The following is a 22,582-nucleotide window of genomic DNA, read 5'->3' on the forward strand; positions in this document are numbered from 1 at the left end:
ACCTATCAAAAATACCCCGGTCGTGATCGTATTGTAAATATGAATGCCAATATGCTCGCCTCTTGTACTTCTCAAATCTTCTCACCGGTATTGGCACAAATTGAACACCCCTATCCATCAATTCCGATGTAGCTCTATGCCTTTCAACAAACCTCTCCGCAATCTATTTGAATGTCATCCGGACCATGGCAGTGACAGACAATCCACGTGCAGACTTCAATAAGCCGTTAAATGACTCCGATACATTTTTAGTTAGGGCTCTCCATCATCTGCCACCATCAACATGCAATGTCCATATGTGAAGCTCATGTCCCATCATCCAAGTATAGGCTCGTGGATCTAATTGCCGGATCACTTCCATGTGCCTCGTGAATTTGCACTATTGATGCTCAGTTGCAGCCATCCACATTAAATCATGCAAGGCCTTGTCGTGATATTTCTTCTAGAAATTGGCCTTCAGGTGCCTCACACAGTAACAGTGGTATGTATAGGGTTCCTGCCATTCAGGAAAATGTCGTACAGAACTTAAAATACCATAATGCCGACCAGATATTAGACAAATACCTGAACTGTTTGACAACGTGCTGCTTCAAGTAGTTCATAAAAAGCGTCCACGTCTCTTCACTTTTATTGGCATAAATGGCAAAAGCTAGTGGAAATATTTGTCCGTTAGCATCTACTGCAACTGCGATCAAAAGCTTAATATCATACTTTCCATAGACATGAGTATCGTCAATGGAAATTACCGGACATCAATGCACAAAACCATCAATTTGCTGGTTTAAATGACCAGAATACATAGTTGAAAATATATTTTGATCTTTCCGAACTTCGCTCACGCCTCCATTCAACAACAATCCTAAGGTTAAAGTGCTTCAATATGGCCATGTACCTAGGTAGAGATGAAAATGACTTATCCCAGTCTCCATAAATAATTTTAAAAGCACGTTTGCGCCCGAGATATGCCTTTCTTTTGGTTATAGTACACTCATACTCCTGGTGGACGACTGTAATACACAATTTGATCTTTAACCTAATGGACACTTCCAAGTATGGAATCAATACAAGAGAAATGAAGTCTACATCCAAGCTGAAGTGATTCTCATTGAATGTGTTCATTTCACATGTGTGGATGCTAATATATTTACCCACTTTTCATAACCCTGAATTCTTCTTGCTGGCACGCAACATCCAGTGACAACCCATAAAGTCTCTATGGCATACAACCTTTTATACCTCCGTAGTTGACTCCCTTACCATCATTTCACGGCACTCTCTTATGCTGTAGATTTTTACAACCCTAATTATGCGAGCTTTATCGGGAAAATACATGCCCTTTGCCAGCACCGCTGGTCTAGACTCATTCCACATTGCTGACCGAAATTCATCAGCATCCCTTGTAAGGGCATCCACATCCGGCATACTTGGCAAATTATTAAAGTAGGGAATATTCCACTCATGAAACAACACGTGGGACTCGTACACTCTTGGTCTAACGGGAGGTGGAGGAGCATGCTCCCTCGTCAACTCAGGTTCGACATTCACTTCCTCCTCCTCATCACCCTCATTAGGGAAGGGTGTGTCATCTCCAGACTCATCAGCATTGTTGTCATAATCACTATTATCTTCCTGACTCTGCGCATCTGCCAAATCACGAGTGAATACGTCGTCTACGGGAAACTGTGTGAAGTCAGGAACATCAAGTTGCTCGTTTTCAATGAACAAAAAGAATAAAATGATAAGCTACTCAAATTGATAAATACTTTACATATAGCTATATCACTTCACTTACAAGTCGTACTGTGTTGACGTTCCATGATAGACAATTTCTTGTTGGTGATGACTCCCGGATGGACCACCGTAGTACAACACGCCAGAACTACGCATATTTCAACTAGGAGCGGGGTCATAACTTGTAAAATTCATATCCGGACGATACCCCCTATGAAAAATATGAGTGTTAATACAAATCCAATTCAAACATAAAATAAACATCGCTAAAGCGTAGAAAATTGAAGTTTATCAGTCGTCTTGTGGATTATATAAAGTCGAAAAATTATTTCCTCGTTGCTCATTTGCCGGTGGTGTTAATTTTAAATCAAGGCAAGCTCTTTCATCAAGAATCTGTCCGGCAAAAACTGCTCCTGAATAACCACCCGATGACTAGGGGTTATCCTTACTATGCACAACCTCATTATTGGAAACGTCTTCAACCTTGACGAATATTTCCAACAATTTTATTATAATAAATTCCATATACTCATCCGGAATCCGCAAAAAATCTCTAAGGATTTCATCATCTTCGATGTTAAACTCAAAATGATAAGCAAACCCCTGAGGAGTCACAGAATACAGAAATATACTTGTTACTTTAAGGTTTACCGAATGTTTCCTCACACTCATTTTTTACGTAACAACGATACCAATTTATCGTATTCCATTATAAGCGGCAATTTAACATGACACTATGGAGGTGAACTATACCTCACAGAGTTATTCTCCATTACAACCTCACCCTCCCCCCTCCCCCCAATGTAATGAAACACTTTATTTTTGGCTCTTCAAACATTATAAAAAAATGCTCGATAACAAGAAGAGAAGTATGAACGGAAGTTTGAAGAAAAGTTTTGAATGGATTTTCATAAAATCTTAACGCCTTTAAATAAGACAAGTCCTAACTTGGGGTGCAGAGTTTTTTTATGTAAAACACAGTATAATACCGCGTCTTTTAGTATAAATATAATGTTTAATCAAAAGTGACCAGGTTCAGCATGCTATAGGCTAGCTCCGCTTCCGGATGATTAGACTATCTACGTAAAACTAAAAACATGAATAGTTGACATATATATAACTGGGAGCATTTTTGTACCAAAGATTCGGCATTACAATTGTTATGCTTTGAGCTGTTTCGTTGACAACCATAGCTTTATATTTCTCTGTATGCTTCAAAGATTGAGAAAAAGCTTGTTGGAGTTTGTCACGACCCTAAACCCAACCCAGTCGTGATGTCGCCTCTCGTGAAGACAAGGCCAACTAACTCACTTTCAATTCACTTTAAGCAATTAAAATAATAACTACTAAGTCTTTAATCAGAAATAAAATCCTAAAATAAGCATTTAGCAGTATAATTTACGGAAATAAAAGTCAACACAGTCCGACATCAGGGTGTCACCAGTCATAAGCATCTAAAACAATACTACCAGTCTGAAAGTCTACTCCACTACTAAATAACTGAATCAGAAAAGAAATAAGATAGAGGGAGGTTGCACTGGGCTGCGAATCGCCAAGCAACTACCTAGTAAACCTCCGAAGATCTGCTGGGACTATCAACCCTCAGTAGCAGGACCTGTAGCGCCTGAATCTGCACACAGAGGTGCAGAGAGTAAAGTGAGTACTTCCAACTCAGTGAGTAATAAGAATAAATGAAGACTGAACGATATAAAATCACGTTAAAACAACATTTAGCTATCAGAGGCATAACAAAATCAGTAATACAATTTAACGATGAAATCTCATAAAAACACATTTTTAAGCAGTCAACAATAGATAGAAAAAACAACTAGGAATGGTAAACACATAAGAACTGCCCCTCAGGCACAATAACATCAAATCATCCCCTCGGGCAATATCACAAAACAATACCAGCCCCTCGGGCTATATCTCATGTCACAATGGGTACCCGCTCTCACTAGGGGTGTGCAGACTCCTGGAGGGCCCCTTACGGCCCAAGCGCAATATCAAGCCATCTTGCGGTATCATAAACAGACTCTCTGCCTAATATCAATATCAAGCCACCTCGTGGCGTACAACCTCAGGCCCTCGACCTCATTATCATAATTAGTGTATCACTGTTGCGGCGTGCATCCCGACCCCAAAAGTATCTTCACAATACAGGCCCTCGGCCTTACTTAGTCAGAATCTCATAAGCCCTTTGCGCAATTGTAAAAATATGCAGCTCAGCTCAAAATATCTTTAAAACATCATTTAAGGTTTCTAAAACAGAATAACATAGCTGAGTTTTGAAAACATTGAAAGATCTAACATGACTGAGCATAAGTATAAAATCAAACAGTAAGGAAAATATTATTAACGATCCCCTAAGGGTTCAAACAGTTGGCACGAAGCCCAAATATGGCATTTAGCCCAAAGTATAATAATATCAAACAATTAGCTACCAAATATACAGAAAAATAGTCATTCGGGATGGACTAAGTCACAATCCCCAATGGTACACGACCCCACGCTCGTCATCTAGCGTGTGCGTCACCTCAACACAGCCGAACGTTGTATAATCCGGGGTTTCATACCCTCAGAAGAGCATTTAAAATTATTACTCACCTCGAACTAGCCCAAAAAGCTACTCTGCAACACGCTTGCCTCTCGAACCAACTTCCGAGCGCTCCAAATCTACCAAGTTCAGGTTTTTATCATCAAATTATGCTAACGAATAAATTCCAATTGAAAATATCGATTTTTAAGCACAAAACCCGAAGTCAGTCAGAAAACCCACCCCGGAACCGCGTCCCGAAACTGGAAAAACTTTATACCAAAATATTCTTCATCATCTCATGAGTCCGTATATATAAAGAACTCGAAAATAGGAGTTTGTTTGACCCCTCAAATCATCCCTAGAATGTCTCATAATCTCAAGCCCTAACTCCACCTTTTTCTACTGCTTTTCATGAGTTAAACACTGATATTTTGTCCTTAATCACAAATAATCGAGTTTTAGGGTCCAAAATCCTTACCTCAATGAAGAACAATGATTTCCTCTCTTCAAAATCGCCTCAAAGCTCTTTCCCCGTTCAAAAATGGTGTAAAAGGGTTTAATGGTCGCGAATGATTTATTTAAATACTGCTCACGCATTTTACTGTTCACCGAGTTACTGTTCACCCGAGTTAGTGTTCACCCGAGTACTGTTCACCCAAGTACTGTTCGCCCGAGTTACATTCATGTTGCTGTGAAAAAATGCAGCACCTTTTCTTCTAGTCTAAATTGATCCGTTAACCTTTCGAGATCCACCCGAGGCCCTCAGAAATCTCAACAAATATACCAACACGTCCCATAACATCATTCGAACCTAGTCGAGACTTCGAAACACCAAAAGCAACATCAAAACACCAAAATCACATCAAATTCAAGCCTATGAACTTTGAAATTCCTAAATTCCACCAACGGCGCCGAAACTATTCAAAACAACTCCGATTGACCTGGAATTTTGCAGACATATCCAAAATGACATTACGAACCTGTTCCAACTGTCGGAATTCTATTCCGACCCCGATAGCCTATTTTCCATTGTCGACCGGAAATCGCCAAAAACTAACTTTCGCCAATTCAAGCCTAATTCTACACCGAACATCACAAAAATATTTCGGACACACTCCTAAGTCCCAAATCACCTAACGAAGCTATCCCAGCCATAAAATTCGCATTCCGAGGCGTTTACCAATAAGTCAACTCTCGGTTGACTTTTCTAACTCTAAAGCTACTTTTAGAGACTAAGTGTCTCAAAACTTACCAAAACCATTTCGGATTCGATCCGACCAAACCGATACCACATAACATGGATAACCAAAGCATAAAGAAACAGAAATGGAAAAAACGGAGCGGCAACTCATGAGACGACTGGCCGGGTCGTCACAAAATTACTTTACAAAACTTGCTTCTTTCTTGTTTTTCTCTTTTAGACAAACAACTAGCAAAAGTTAGTTACCTAGGTTTCTTCTCTAACCAAAGAAAACTTCTAAAATGTCATACTACCTACCATGAGATATTGAGATTTAAAATTTTGTTACTTGTTTAGGTTTTCTTATAACTTAGGTACAATTTTTTTTTTTTTTTTGGTAATAACTTAGGTACAATTTGCATTGTAAGAGGAACGATATATCCACCAAAAGGGTGAATTGCCTGTTTTGAAATATAGAGAAAGTGAATAACGTAATTCTATTTGTTTGCTATTGGTTTGATATATTCACCAAAACGATATTTTGCTACAGTAAAATATAGGGTGACATCTTTTATTTATAGCTTGTTTGGCCAAAGTTTCTAAAATTAGCTTATTTTGAAAAGTGTTTTTTTTCTCAATAGTGCTTTTAAAAAGTATTTTTATTGATTAACAGTTTATATTTGACTAATTGATTGAAAAACACTTTGGAGCAACAATTAATGTTTGACCAAACTTTTAAAAAGTGTTTCTAATTCTTCTCAAAATTGCTTTCTTTCAAAAGTATTTTTATAGCCTGACCAAGCTTCTCAAGATGCCAAGTGTTTTTTTTCTTCTTCCAAAAGCACTTTTTTTTGAGGTGTTTGTCCAAGCTATTTTGGGAAAAAAGTGCTTTTGGGAAGAAGTAGAAGAAGCAGAAAAAGTAGCTTCAAGCAGAAGCAGAAGCAGTTTTGACTTTTCTTTTTATAAAAGATATCCTTAACAAAATATAGTATATACCAAAATAACCGTTAAACCTAATACTTAGGATATTAATGTATAAGTATTTCTTCTTATTTTTAGGATAGCTTTCTAATATATAGTGACTTTAGGGGTGAATGCTTTTATATTTGTTGAATGATTTTTAATATATTTAACTTATATTAAAAGAATTAAGTGCTTTTTAATTTTATTTTCATATATTACTTAAATAAAATGAGAAGATTTAATTATTGCCTGTAATAACAAAAATGTGAGATTATTTATTTACTTATAATATTAACTATTAAGTAAATCTATTCATGTCCTTCTTCGTAATTTGATACTTAAAAGCACTTTCGGAAAAGCTTGGTCAAATACAAATTATTGCTCAAAAGTGCTTTTTAGAGTGATTAGACAAACACAAACTGATTTTCTCCAAAAGTACTTTTTTCAAAAGCATTTTTGAAAAAAGTATTTCTCAAAATAAACTGATTTCTCTAACTTGGCCAAACAGGCTATTAGAAAGAAAATATTTTTTCTACTTCTCAAAAACTATTTTTGCTCCTGCAAGCACTTTGTTCCTTCTAAAAATTTGGTGGAACACCTTAACTTTTGGAAAAAGATATATATTTTTGGCGATAAAAATACTTTTGGCCAAATAGGCTATTAGACAGCTGAGTGATCCTCGTTATGAAGTACTTAACTTTCTGTTTAGACAAAAGTTATAAACCAAAACCTTGGAAACAATATTCAAATTTGTTTTTGTATGCAATATTATAGGATTAGAAAAAGAAAATGCCTTTAATTAACTCCACCAATTAAAACAAAATGAAAAACTATTCCCCATGAAAGGGCTAGTAGTACAAAACATAAGCCACGGGAGGACATGGACATGTCTATTTCAATGGCAGAGGTGATATTTCCAACTTTGTGTGTACTTAAACAGAGCTGAAGATAAAGACAATCCTTCAGTCTTCCATGTACTGCACCATTTCCTGCTGAGCCCTCATCTCTATCCAAATTCCAAAGCTTCTCTCCTTTTCACCTCTTCATCTTTTCCTCTCTCTCTCTCTCTCTCTCTTCAATACTGCTCACTCCATTTGCTGTTATATAATGGTGTCAAAATCTTGAAACAGCTCTACCATAACTGTATTCCCAAGTTTCTTATGTTGGTTAAAGGTTTACATTTTTTAGCAAAAAATGGCAGAAGATGGGGTATGGGGTTGGGCACCATCACCAAGTGGTTCAATGTACTTAACAAAAGATGATCATTGGACTCATTTTGACAACTCTGTTAATGCTGTTTCTTTTGGTTTTGTTGCCACTGCTATTCTCATCTCTATGTTCCTTATTATGGCTATTTTTGAAAGGTTCCTCAGACCACTTTCGCCGGATTTGACTCCCACCTCCCACCGCCGCCATGCTGATGTTGAGTCACAGTTAGGTTTCAACCCAAAACTTGGCTATTCTACCCCTAAAGTAAGTGTCTTTCTTGGATTTTTAGCTCAATTTCTTGTTTCTGAACTTTAATTTCATGTTTTCTTTATAACAATATTCTTCTGCTAAATGTCTGGTAGGTTATTTCTTGTTGCATTGACCATTCAGGGTTGCGTTCTGAATTTTTCATAGAAGTTTGCTGTTCTAGCTAATGTTAATTGTGAATTTGGTGAATTGAAAGTTGATTTTTAACCTTTCTTTTTTGCTTTACTTTAGTTATATAGGTGTTCTTTTTCTCTGTGCTTTGCATATATTTGTTCTAGCAATCTTCTTGGTTACTCCAAATTGTGTTCCCTGTTTATTTAAATGAAATCTGTATACCATATGAGAAAGGGCACACAGGTAGCTTTTTAGCAATGAAATTCCATATAATTGATGCATCTTCGTCATTTTCAGTCACTTGGAAAAGAATTGACAAGTTCTTTCTCCCATAAGAAAGAATTGAAATTCCATATAATTGATGCATCTTCGCCATTTCTTCCATCTCTTTTTCTCTCCTGTTTAAACTCTCGCTCATTATTGCTACTGTATATCAATTTCTTTTTTTGGGGGGGTGGGGTGGGGGGTGTTGTTGGGGGGTGGGGTGGGCTAAGGTCAAAACCCCGTATGCTTTTTTGCAGAAACAGAGTAGAGTAAGTTACTCCTGCTACTTTCCAGCAGAAACCCAAGTTGTGAAGCTTATAAGACTTTTAAAGATTAAAAAATAAATTTTCTGTTACTATATTAATTCGAAAATAATGTATTTGCATGTGCATGTTCCTCAGATAATGATACACGAAAAAACACTCCCATTGAATTAGTGTTTGAGCAATGGCCAATGGCCCCTCTACCATTAAAGAAGTTAGCTTTTCAGTTGGTCCCTGTTTAATGAGATCTGGGACTTTATGCCTACTTTGTTGATTTTTATGTATTAAGGCTTTGCTCCACCCCCTGGGGCCTGGCCCCTTTGTACATTAAATAGCCCATCACCAATTCACCACCAATGTTAATGATGCCCTCCATGTAATACTCCTTGACTTGAGACAGGCTGCCTTCCCTGAGAAAATCTTTGTTATTCTTGTTCCACTATCTCACATTTATATTATCTGTCTTTTGAGGTTTTTGCACTATTTCTTAAGAAATACATTCAATAGCCTTGACTTAAGAATATTTGTCTAAGCTATCTTTTATGTCTCATTAAACATTTCACTTAATTAGAACTTAAATAATTAGAATAGTAAGGGTAGATTTGAGGGAAAAGTACTGATAAATGACTTCTTGTGTTTTTAAAATGTCAAGTATTTGAAATAAATTAGTTTGCCAAAAGGACTATCGTTTCCCTCCTATATTACATGTATTATAGACAAATAGGTGCCTTGTGATTTCACAATGAACAACAACAAATCCAGTGTAACCTGCCACTACCCCTACCTTCAAGAAGGCAGATAGGTTATTTCTGAAAGATCCTCGACTACTTTCATAATGAACAATTTTTTATTTTTTTTTTAAAGGTTGCTGCTCTGCTTAGGGAGCTTAAGCATCTCAGCAAATTTTTTCCAAATTGCTAAGCTATAACATCAGATGATTTTTTTTTTCTCTAGTAAGAAAAGCGATACCGCAAGTTTTTTCCTTTATTGGGAAATTTGTCCTCTTTCTCTTAATCCTAGTGCCTTTTTAGTGATGGAATTTTTAAAATGATTTGTCCATTGTTAGTGTCTACTAATAGTTCTTACAGATACACATACAGGCTTAATATGCTAAACCTGCTTCATTGGGGGATTTCTATGTGCTGGAAAGCACTCATATTTATACCCCATAAAATAAAATACTCAGCCCTGGACCCCAACAGTTAAACACAATGTGAAACGTAGACAAATGATAGGTACTTGGACTTCCACAAATAACATTGGAAAATGAAATGTTGAAAAATAATTAAGTGCAGCAGAAGGTATCATGTTGTATTATCATAGTGATGTTCAGAGCTGGGTTGGCCTACAATTATTGTGTGTTTTAGTGCCCTATAAAAGCAACAATTATTTAGCTGTTATTTGTTGTTTGATTGGTATATAGAGAATCCTTTGACAATATGACATGGATGTCTATTTCTTCTTGTTCCTTGCTTCCAGCAGAAAATGCACGCATACGTATACAAGATCAAACACCTTGGATAACATAACTAAAGAATGTGAAAACTTTGAAATAACAGTAAGGATATCTGAACGTACAGGATTGTCTTCTCCATCTTGCTCGGCTCTCAAACCCCTCCAACAAAATGGGAAGATACAAAGGGGGAGACAATAACCTGAATATAGTCGAATCATAGCTGAACTCAGTTTTTGACAATCCAAGAGATGACTGCTTCTGTTTTACCATTACCATACATGACATGCATTCATTTAGACAAGATCAGTTAGTACATAGCTTGTGATAACTCTGAGAAAACTTGAATGATCTGATATTAGTGAGGAAGAAAAAAGAATTAAGCATGTCTAATTTATCTAGCAATGATTCGAGTGCTTGAACTCAGAAGAGACATCCTATCCCGTCAAATGTCTCGTTCTGCTTTAAGACAAGTCTATCACTTGCTCGGTGACTCAATGTAGTAAATTTTCCAAATAAGTTTTAATAATGTGATTATTGATTAGCTGACAGAGAGAGCTTGATAAAATGTGATAATGTCTAGTATAAGTTGCAATTTGATCTGTGTCTCTTATCATCTAGTTTACTTTCTACTGCAACGCGGTTGTTTTCTAGCAGGAGGCTAGTTGTTTGGATTCACTCTTCTTAAGGCCAATGGTTCATGAGGTAGTACATATATACCATGTTAAAACCTTTGCTTGCTTCTGCAGGTATCTACAAATGCAAGAGAAGTTTCAGTGTTGATGCCAGGAGATGACATCCCAACTTTTATTGCTAATCCTGCTCCTGTACCTTGTCAACCGGAACGAAATCCGTGGCCTCCCCATCAGCAAAGTCGTTTAATCTGTGTCACGAACTCCAACTCAAACGTGTCGTCCTAGCTCTTCTTAACCAGATGGTGCAGATATCAGAAATGCCAATTTCTATGGTATTATGAAGGGTACCTGAGCATATATTTTGAGTTTCCCAGTTGGGTTTTTGGTTTATGTACATAGAATTTAGACATTGATTTCTCATCTGGTTAGCTCTTCTTTGTACCCAAAGCTTCAGTAGAAAAATAGCTAAAGAGGCTTTAGCTTGTTTATGTTGTCAATCTGTTCCATTCTCGAGTCTTGAATTGTCCAAAATTGGAAGGGATATAATTGGCCTTTAACATAGTAGTTCATGGATTCATGAGTTGGAAAAAGAACTTCTCAAGTTATATATCATGGCTACTCTAATTTATGAGCAAACCTAGCATCAGAGAGGAAATATTCTTGTCTGATTCAAGTTTTTTATTGCCTTTATATTGCCCTTAAATCCTAACAGTTTTATCATGGGAAAATTTCACATTAGAATAATTGAGCTACCTACTTTTCAATTTTATAGCCCATATTTCAATTTACAACCAACCAGTCCAAAAATAATAAGCTAAGATTTAACATCCACCTCCAATAGACTCTCAAAATTACTATTTAATTTTTAAAAAAGATTGCACAAGCTTTTAAGTTAATTTTTGAATCAGTAACTATGACTCAAATATTAGTTCAACAAATCAAATCTATTTGGGTGGTGAAAATTAGATTTTTAACAAGCTTAAATATGTGAGTTCAAATTCTGAATTTAATTTTGTGAGAAATTTGGATGAGTATTATTTAGACTTGTTAGAAATAGTATAAGAAAGTTGTATATAAAATTTGAAGTCATTTAATGGAGATTCAGACTGGTTTTGAATAAGAATTGCAACTGAAAATCGTGACTTCGTCTTCTTCCTTGCATCTTTTCTGAAATTTAACTCAAATCTTGCTCCAATCTACTCCAAATCACTTCAAATTTAAATTTTGAACTCCTTTTGATATTTTCAGTCAATTGGAACAACACCCAATCGAAACAACTAACAAACTCAAAACATTCTATTTTCGAAAGCAAAGCTTTGAATGACCTTCAATGGTGAACTTCTATTCTTCAATTTTTTTACATTGCAACAGTAATGGTGAACGACACTTTGAAGCATATGTAAAAGATGTGAGAAGAAGAGAGAGTGATAGTAATGGTTATAAGATCATAGATTTAACTCCATAGCTTTTAGAAACAACGGTCGTAAGAACACAAATTTTGAATTTGCAAGAGCTATTGTTTTCAAAATATGTACAATATGGGCTAGGTCGGGTAAAACTTAAAAACATGACCATTTTTTATTACAGTGTGAAGCCGTATTTTCTTGTAATTCTTTCTTTCATGATTGCATAATTTGCACTATTTCTACCCCAGAACTCTATTGAATCCAAATATCGTTAGCTGCAAATTTTCCACAAAATATAGTCCAGACTTTTGCTTTTTTTAAAAGGGTGCACACAGATTTGGAAAAAAATCGCCTTTTACAAATTGCTACTTTGGGCTATTTCAAGAATAACTTGTAGTCCACTACCAGATGGACAAAAGCTCTCCATTCGGGGAGGTGGGTCGACGAGACGAATTAGGAATCCATTAGTTAAATAATCACTTAACTATTTGAAAAGTTATCTAACTATTTCTACACCTCTCAAAAAGTCACTAGGTAGATTTCTCAAACTTTCAGTTGCTAAATACATATTTTACTCTCTAAATTATTAATTTTTACCTTTTTTTTAGTACTTTTCTAATATTATAATTTTTTCCTCTTTTTGCTCTATACGATGCACTTACCTATAGAACAAAATAAATCTTATTTACACAGTAAAAAATGAATAAAAAAATTCAGGCATATAGAATGTTAGAATTTTCAATTATATATAATGTATATTAAAAATATACTTCTATTTTGAATAGTATTTTATATTACACGCATAGAGTAATTAAATTACACTAGCAATATTATTTTACCGTGCTTAATTATTTTATTCAAAAATTTCAGGTGCTTAAACTCTTATTTTATAACTCAAACATAACTTTTAATACAGTATTTATGTAATTAAAAAAAATCTCATAAAAAGTATACACACAACTCGCGTACAATAAAACTAGCTAGATAATAGTTTAAGTAGAGGTATAAAAGGATTGGGCCAAATTCGTCATAAAATCAGTAGCTCAACTACAATTTACCCGATCCAAAGTTCAAATGTCGCTGCATTATCCCAAAAAATACTTTCCTACAGTTTGCATTTTGCAACTGCTTTTATTTTAGTTGCGATTACTTAGTATTTTGTTCCAGCATTATACATGCCTGTTAATTTTTTATTTTTTTAACTTTAGAAATAGTAAGATTTATTTATGAATTGAAAAACCGTGTCATATTTCTTCCTCTTAGTTCTTTCTTTTGTTTTCTTTTAATCTCTAAGTAAACCCTTCAATTGTTGAAATGACTTATATAACAAAGTAAACAAATATCATACAGTTTAAACCGTTTGTTTTTTTTCTTTTTCCTTTTTACTATTTTTTATGAGATTTATGAGCAGATTTCACAATCATATCTCAAAATTGACATCCATAATATTATCTTTCCATATCTTAATTTTGCAACAGCACTGCAGACTGCAGTGTGCAGCTAGCTTGCGCCCAAAATGAAAATTGGATAGGGAACACTGAAAAGGTCCTTTAGGCCAAGTCAATTTCATAGCCATTTGTCTGCCAAGGGTAAAGACGAAGAAGAAATGGGTGACACTGCCTTCTACATTGACATTGGAATCTATTGCTGAATTTGCAACAAATTGACAAATTATAGTAACGGCTGCATCTTTTTCAGGAGTAATATAATAAATAGAAAATATGGACCCTATATAGTCCAATTGATGTGTTACTAGACACTAACGGCTATAAACGGGATTTTGCCTCCTCTTCTGAAATTCAATTGACAGCCAACAAACTGTATTGCCTCTTTTGCCCTTTACATGAGGAAATTTATTCAGTTTTCCTTCTTTCACTTCCTTTCCAAACATAGAGTAGTCGGGGGCCGTTGTATTATGTGTTACAACTTCATGGACGTTTGATTGTTTTTTTGGTTGAAACAATGGCGGGTCTAATGCAAAGGCGGATCCAACATTTAAATTTTACGGTTCAACGTTTAAGGTTCTTAGCATTGAACCCATTATATTTTTAAGATTATGGGTTCAATCTACTATTTGTTGTAATTTTAATGGATTTTTACAAATTAGTCCAAGGCTCTTCAGCTTGTAGGAATATATTATTAAATGTTATTTATTTATTTTTTAATTTATGTAAATATAACACCACTTACAAAAAAAAGTTTTGCATGTCCCCCTAGGTATATGGTTAGAAATTTAGCGAGTATTTTCTTCGAGAATTCATTCATTTGTTTATTCTTTGACAATTGTATTAACCTACTTTTCTGTATTGGACAAATTTTGCTTGGTCATTTTGGTGGTATAGTTACTATTAGAAATGTATTGTCAAGTACTGAAGGTATAGTTGTGATAAATATGGTACATCAAAGTTACTTTCAATCCTTTCTTGTGAACCCCATTTACAGTTTAGTTGGGAGACATGGTGAGAAACCAATATGTACATGCAGATTTGGTCAAAGTTTCCCATTGCCCTAACCAATAGTCTGCAGCCATAAATACTACAATCTCATCAAAATCTCAACAACTAGCTATTTGCTTCATTCCCTTTACTTTCACATGTATCTTTCACTGGCCCTTTCTCCTTTTATAAACAACTTGCCAAAAAACAATAGTCACATTTGAGTCCAAAATATTTCAATACAAGGTAGTCTAGTACTCTACACAGTACTAGTCATAGATCAATTTTCATTGGCCAAATACATATACAACCCATCCAACTTGGCACCACTTTTCATTTTGGCACTTTATCTCTATCTTGTTTCATTTTGGCCCTCCAACTCTATTTTTTATGTTTCACTTTAATACAAAAGCTGAAACCAGTACAAAAAATATAGCGCGTGTGTATATACAAATCTGAGGTATAATAAATGTCTATTAAATGTCACTTGATTTTTTCATCCATGTCAAACGGGATAATACTAAAATACCCGAACCGATCATATTTTTTGTGGGTTTATTTCATCTAAACGGGCCATGTATGAAATTGGCAGATGAAAGCTTTGGAACTTAGAGAACGAAGACGGGGCAACAGTGGATGAAAAAATACGGTCGGGTTCAGGTATTTTAGTATTGACCCGTTTGACATGGATGAAAAAACTAGGCGGCAACATTTAATTGAATATTTATTACTCCTCATATTTGTGTATACACACGCGCTATATTTTTTGCACTGGTTTCAGCTTTTGTGTTAAAATAGAATTGGAAGGCCAAAATGGAAAATATAAAATAGAGCTGGAAGGCCAAAATGAAATAAGGTAAAAATAAAGTGCCAAAATAAAAAATGGTGCCAATTGAATGTGCTGGATATGTATTTAGCCATTTTCATTAGGTTAGAAGGTGGAGTACTAACAATCATGCAGAGAGTTTTTTTTCAAAGAGATAAAGACAACACTCAAACCGCAGGTAGGTTCTTTGTACATCAGAATGTGTGAAGGAAATGAAGAAAGCTGACAGCCACAGCATCCAAAAGCAGCCCATAAAGACATATGATCAGTCTTCTTTGATTGAACTGTTACCAATTATTGTATTGGAATTTAATCCACAGTCATACTAACAGTTGTCACTTTAATAACACCTACCACTTTTTCACCTCTCCCTTTCAAAAAAGTACAAAGAAAGAAAAAGAAAAGAATACATTCCATTGCTCTAAATCAAAATACACAACAACTCGTTAAAATCCTATAAGTAGGATCTGGAGATGATAGAGTGTACATAGATCTTATCCCTACCCCGAAGGAATAGATATGTTGTTTCCGAGAGACCCTCAACTCAAAAAGACGAAAATTGACAATAGAATTCGATGACAACAACAAAAATCAGAAAGATAAAATAAACATAGTAGGAAACAGAAAATAGATGAAAAATCAGTAACAATAGTAATAGAGCCATAGTACTATGAAAAAAATGGAATAACTCTAACTCTAAATACACTAATTAAGTTCAATTTCGAACAAGTTAGCAGTTAGTTATATTAATCTTCATTGTTTATGTCGCTTTACTGAAACTCATCTCACTATACAAAAAATTACAATTTCTAGTACTAGCAGTTCTTTTACATTTTCTACTAGAATATAAGTGGGCGTTGTAAGAATTGTAAAATTTCAAAAAAAAAATGAAAAAAAAATGTCAAGTGGAAATGTTACTTGAAAATTAGAATTGTGTTTGGACATAAATATAATTTTGGGTTGTTTTTGAAGTTTTATGAGTGATCTGAGTGAAAATTTGAAAAATAACTTTTTTGGAGTTTTCAAAATTTTCGATAAAATCCAAAATGTATTTTCAAGTGAAAATTAGAAATTTAATGACCAAACGGTGATTTCGAAAAAAAATAAAATTTTCTTTTGTCCAAATGGGCTCTAAATCTCTGACAAAACTAAAAAACTGTTAACAAGCATTGAACGTAAAGTAAATATATTAGTATGACTAAAACGTAATCTTAACTAATTGATATTGCCTATACAAAATTTTTTTCTTTCTTTCGCGCGCGATGCTATAGATATATATATGAATATACGAATAATACGATAAACCTAGATGGTGGGGCTCGATCTTATAATCACATGAAATAATAATGCATGTAGAGTAATAGTGTGACAACCCATGACTGCTGTTGGGGAAAAAGGTGTGAGCTCGGGAGTCGGGAATCCAATCCAAGCAACGCCAGGTTCCAGTTGGAAATTCACCCTGAGTAATGATTGACATAATTAATTATTTTTTTTTTTGTATTTGGTGGCATAATTACGTGCAATAAAACCTATTATTATATTTTTTATTAGTATGATACTTATATAGCATAGGAAGTCAATCTTATAAATATTTTAAGTTTTAAATGCTAAAGTTTCAGAAACTTATCTATCAAAGTTTTAAATGTCACGTTTAAACAATTCAATGGGACACTTATTGTGCCGCCAAATTAGTTAGAATCTTTTTATGTGTCACAGAGATTTAAATATATATAGTGCACATCCAACATTTTGTTTGGACAAATTTTGAAAGAAACTTTTTTGAAAGTTGAAGACATGATTTGCTAGTTGTATTCTTTTGAAGATTTGTGAGTGTTTTATGAATGGAGGAAGAGTTATAAGAACAACTCCCATGCACACTTTGCACATAATTAAAATATTTTTAAACTTTTGAAAGTGACATTATTATTCAAAAAGTAACTATGGTTTTTGCAACATCAAAAGAAATGCAGGATTTGATGCCGCAAAGTTTATTCTTATTATTGACGTATGATGTTTGAAATTAATCATCTCTTTTGCATCTTTAATTGAGATTTATATTAAAACATTACATATTTTATATTATTTGCAAGATCTGAGTTTTTAGTAAAAGAAAAAGTACAGATTCTTTTAACAAACCATTTTTTTTCTTTTGGCTAGATAGATTCTTTTAGCCTTCCGGAATGTCCATTTGAGCAATTAATATTAAAATTAATTTCAGAGTGTTTCGGCAGAGATAGAGAGAGACAACATCAAGTAAATGTCAAAATCTAACATTATAGTAGTAACTTTTTACCAAAGATTACATCATTAAACTACCAACGCATTATATATTTATTTTTTCACAGGAAAATAAAACATTCCAAGGACACAAGTGGATTTTCAAGTGATTCATTTTCACTTGTCGGTGGCCACTTGTTTTCTCCATTCCCATCTCTTTCCTCCATCTTCCGGGTCCGATCACCCAGTTCGGATCTCACTCTTCCCGGCGACTTACCCGTTTTCCTCACCGACGGGCTCCTCCCTATGCCCGACCCGAATCCTCCACTCTCCGTCCTCATCGCCGGTGACCTCGATCTCCTACCAGAACATTCCCCGTTATCCTTCCTCGGACCCCGAGAATCTCTTCCTGCTCTGACCCGACCAGGAGACGGGTCACATCTTCTCGCAGGCGAGCTCCCAACATTTCTTCTCAACTCTCCCTGAAAAGAACCGTTCCGGTACTTGGCCGGTGACATCTGCCGGACTTCAGTGGCATCATCTTCAGTTGTTGTGTATCGTTTATCTGTTAATGTTGTTGTAGTTGAAATGGTGTCGCTGCAGATCTCGGATACTTCTTCCGAGAGATCATGATCATGACGAGAGTGGTGGTTGAAGTTAGGAATGCTAGGTTTCTTCAAAATGTGATCTTTATGGGGTTTTTGTTCCATAGTATTGGGAAAATATGAGATGGGAGAGGATTTCTTGGGTATAGTTGGAGTTTCAGAAAGCACTTCTTTGACTGTCTCTTCTTCGCTCTGTTGTGAAGAATTGGATATAGTGGGAGGTACTCTATTGTGGTTGTCACTGCTAACACAACAACCCATTTTTGGTAGCTAAAGTAAAGCCTGTAATGAGTAAATTAGAATCTTTGTTACTTCATTGTGTGACAGTTGCTATGGCGAAAACAATGGGGAAAGTTTAGGTGTTGTAGTTTCTATTCTGTTTCGACACAGTATAAAAGGAAGAGAGCTTTTGGATGGTAAAATGTGGTTGGAATCTGGGGTTAAAGAGAAGGAGGGGAGACGGAGAGTAATGAGTCAATGAAGTGAGAATTCATCTGGCGGAAGAAATGGTTTTCCTTTAATATAGCAGGAGGTGGGGGTGGCCCCAAAAATAAATATAAGCGAATAAAAAAACTTAGGTCGAAAAATAATACTCCTACCATCATCTTCATGTTTATTGATTAAAAAAAGATGATCCTATATGAGTAAAAAATTTAGATTTTAATATGATGCTACCACTATCTGATTATTAATAAATAACTCTTTTCAATTTTTACTCTTATGTAGTATACAAGTCAAATTATAACTGAAAAAAATTAGAATTTTAACTACTAAATTGGTCAATCACATAAAATTGAGTAGGAGTCATTTTAAGATTATAACAAAATTGTGACCCCAATAAAGTTAGTAGCCTAAAAAGGTAGTGTTACATCCACAAGTTATTATCAACCAGAAGTGCGGGAAATAAATAAATAAATGGAGTAAATAAAAATCTTTGTTATGGAATATATGGCAATTTTTTGTTCCTCCGGTGACGTCAGATGATGTGGAATGTGGCAACTTAGGGGGAAGAAATTTCTAGATATCCCCACTATACCTCCAACAGATATATAGAAAAAAAAATTAGAAAAAGAAAATGATAAGAGACCCTATGAACACAGAGTGCCTTCACTTTAAGTTCCAGAGGGCAAAAAAGAAGTAGAAAAATAAAAGGTGGAAAAGCGAACAAGGAGAAGACGACAAAGAAGTTGTGAGTTAGGAAGAAATTCACAGCAGATTGAATTTGGAGGTTCTGAATTTGGAGGTTCTGTATCATGTTGTGATGTTTCTTTAAACACGTTTCTCCGTTTGACCTATAGGTCACGAGTTTGAGCCATGTAATCAGCTATTGCTGTTTGCACCAGGGTAGCTAGGTTGCATACATCACACTCATTAGGATGCAGCCCTTCCCCGATACTCAGAGGCGGAGCCAGAATTTCAAGTTTATGGGTTCGGAATTCTAATTCTTTAAAGTTACTGCGTTCTAATTAATAATATATATGTATTCAATGAAATTTTTAAAATAAATACAAGGTTCGAACCAAAGCTACTGGGTTGGTCGAACCCCTTCCGATCACTCTAGCTCCGCACCTGTCGATACCATGCATGAATGCGGGAGACTTCGTGTATCGGGCTGCTCTAATTTTGGAAGAACAATAAGAAATCCAATATTAAGTGATAAAGTACATATAATACTTATGACAAATATCATTATTCATGTAATTATCGATTTAATGCATGAAAAGTTGCACATAAGTACTTATATTTTCCTAATTCCATTTTGAGAATAAGTGATTGTTGTTCCATGAAATGTGTCTTATGATTAATGCTGCAATTTGTGAAAGAGGAGGAGCATGTAGTTATTTGGTCCATCCACTTATCACATGTACAACCAGGGAACATTTACATGTGAAATGTGAAACTAGTGTAATGTGTCGTTTCTGACATAGTCCAGAAATTAATAATGGTGACAACTAATATACCTTATATGTTATTAAATATAGTATAATTTGTTTGGAGCTCAAACCAATTACGTCGAATTATGTGATTTATTTTATTTTATTAGTTTCAAACAAAATCAAAATAATTACTGTTTTTGATTGATTTTTGTATTAGAGGAGTAACTGTATAGGAAGTCAAAAACATAAATTTATTTCCTTTCCGGCGCCACATTGCTTTCTTCTCACATTCATTAACGTGACAAGAAGAAAATTTCTTTTCTCGTGATTTTCATTAAAAATTAGTATGACAGAGGGAACTCAATTTTTGAATCCTTGGATAGGTGGATTCACGTCTTAGATCTGATCTCATCTAATAAAAACATACCAAATTCAATTAACTCGTGTAGTATTACATTATGTTGATTCTGTTAGTAAATTTTATTTGTAAAATAATTCTGGAAAAAATAAAATAAAATAATAGAAATATAAACGAAATAAAAGTTAATCTGAGCCCATTGAATTCACAGTTTTTTCTTAAGGAATTTAATTCCCTCCTAGTACCCAAGGTTATGGATTATTTCCTTTCAGGATAGAACGAATTACACACCGGTGTAGTAGTACTTCAAACCCCAGTGTTTCAGCGAACACAAAGTTCGGTAGCAAATTACACTTATTGTTGCTTTCTTTGAAGTTAAAAATAATGCAGAAGAAGGAGGAGAAACTCAGGAAATTGTATGAAAAATCTGAGAGAATGGACTTGTATTTATAACCAATGTTGGGCTGAAATCTGAAGAGGTGCAACTCTTCAGAATAGCTGTTTATGCAAAACGGCCACAGCATAAATGTCATAACATAAATGGTTATTTACTCAACAATAAAGAGGGAAAATTGAAGAGGGTAATTAATTTTCTGTTACCAAAACAGAAAACGAAAAATGGAAATGGTTAGATTTTAATATTAATATTCTTGGATTTAATATTAATATTTTGTTATTAAAACAGATATTTAATAACATTTCTGCTAATTACTATTAACAATTTGGTTCAAAAAATTAATCAATCAATTGATTATTTGACCAAATCCAAATCCAAATCCGAAGCCGAAGCTGAGCCGAGCGAGCGACGACGATGACGGAGCAAGGCTTGCCTTCTTCTCAACTCTTTAACAAGCTTAAGGAATTTAATATTTTCTGTATTTGTGTTGTATTCATTGTTTTGGAGATTAAAATCTTTGTGGTTTTCTACTCCGTTGAAGATTAAAAGCTACGTGATTTTAACGTTTGCTTGTGTGATTCTTTTATATAAATGACTAATGATACGGAAACCAAGTTGTTCCGATGGTGACTGTCAATGTGTCGATAAGCCGAACACCGGCATTGGCACCGGCGGAGAAACCCGAAAAAAATCCGGGTTAGATTTCAAGCGGTGACAGTAGAAGATGTTCTTCTACTTAACTACTTTAAGTCTGCAGAAGTTCATCAAGGAAGATGTTCCTGTTCTGCCTTGTGAAACTCCAGAGAATGAATGGTTTCTTGTGATTGAGGCGTGGAAACATTCTGATTTTCTGTGCAAGAATTATATTCTTAGCGGACTGGAGGACGATTTGTGTAATGTCTACAGTGGCGTGGAGACGTTAAAAGAATTATGGACTGCGCTTGAAAAGAAATACAAAACAGAATATGTCGGGTTGAAGAAATTCGTTGCCGCTAAGTTTTTGGATTATAAAATGGTAGATAGCAAGTCTATTATTACCCAAGTCCAGGAATTGCAAGTGATTATTCACGATCTCCTTGCTGAAGATATAAATCGAATTAATATTGATGTTGAAAGTAGTAATTTTAGTATTTTTACTAACAGAATTTTCATTGAAGGTCTTGTCAACAATGAAGCATTCCAAGTAGTAGCGATGATTGAAAAGTTGCCTCCTTTGTATAAGGACTTCAAAAACTATTTGAAACACAAACGCAAGGAGATGTCCCTTGAAGGTCTCATTGTTTGGTTGAAAATCGAAGAGGACAACAAAACTGCTGAAAAGACAGGTCGTGGAACCTCAACAATAATGGGAGCAAACATTGTTGAGGATACTTCTCAAAATAAGACAAAGAGGAAGCAGGCTTCTGGACCAAAAAGCAACCCTAGCAAGAAGTGGTTCAACGAAAATTGCTACAACTATGGGAAAGATGGTCATAAATCTACGGAGTGTCGTGCTCCGAAGAAAGACAAGAAGAAGGGTTAAGCAAACATGGTTGAAAAGCACGAAGATTGATTCTGGAGCCACTCGCCATGTTTGTGTAGTTAGGGAAGCCTTTGCAATATATGCTCCTGTTGGACCCGAAGAGACGTTTTCTATGGGAAATGCTGCAACCACCAAGATTGAAGGATGTGGGAAGATCTTTCTGAAGATGACTTCTGGCAAGGTGGTGACTTTGTTTAATTACCATCTCGCGGTGTAAAGAAGTATTTCATAACTTTTATTGATGATAGTACTCAATATTGTTATGTTTACTTACTTAATAGTAAAGATGAAGCAATAAACACATTCAAGCAATACAAAAAT

The 22,582-nt window shown here is 34.9% G+C and overlaps 2 protein-coding genes across 2 annotated transcripts; one reads left to right on the forward strand and one right to left on the reverse strand.

Annotated features, from left to right (window-relative positions):
• Positions 1-7,457: 7,457 nt before the first annotated feature.
• LOC107821254 (uncharacterized) lies at positions 7,458-11,115 on the forward strand. The gene is made up of 2 exons (XM_016647678.2): positions 7,458-7,886; positions 10,733-11,115. Exons 1-2 carry the CDS (start codon positions 7,608-7,610, stop codon positions 10,901-10,903), a joined length of 450 nt encoding a protein of 149 aa, XP_016503164.1. The 5' UTR covers positions 7,458-7,607; the 3' UTR covers positions 10,904-11,115.
• Positions 11,116-17,624: 6,509 nt separating this feature from the next.
• LOC107821251 (uncharacterized) lies at positions 17,625-18,368 on the reverse strand. The gene has a single exon (XM_016647674.1). It carries the CDS (start codon positions 18,366-18,368, stop codon positions 17,625-17,627), a length of 744 nt encoding a protein of 247 aa, XP_016503160.1.
• Between the last annotated feature and the right edge of the window lie 4,214 nt (positions 18,369-22,582).

The sequence above is a fragment of the Nicotiana tabacum genome, chromosome 3 (genome assembly GCF_000715075.1).
Source record: "Nicotiana tabacum cultivar K326 chromosome 3, ASM71507v2, whole genome shotgun sequence".
NCBI classification, from domain to species: domain Eukaryota; kingdom Viridiplantae; phylum Streptophyta; class Magnoliopsida; order Solanales; family Solanaceae; genus Nicotiana; species Nicotiana tabacum.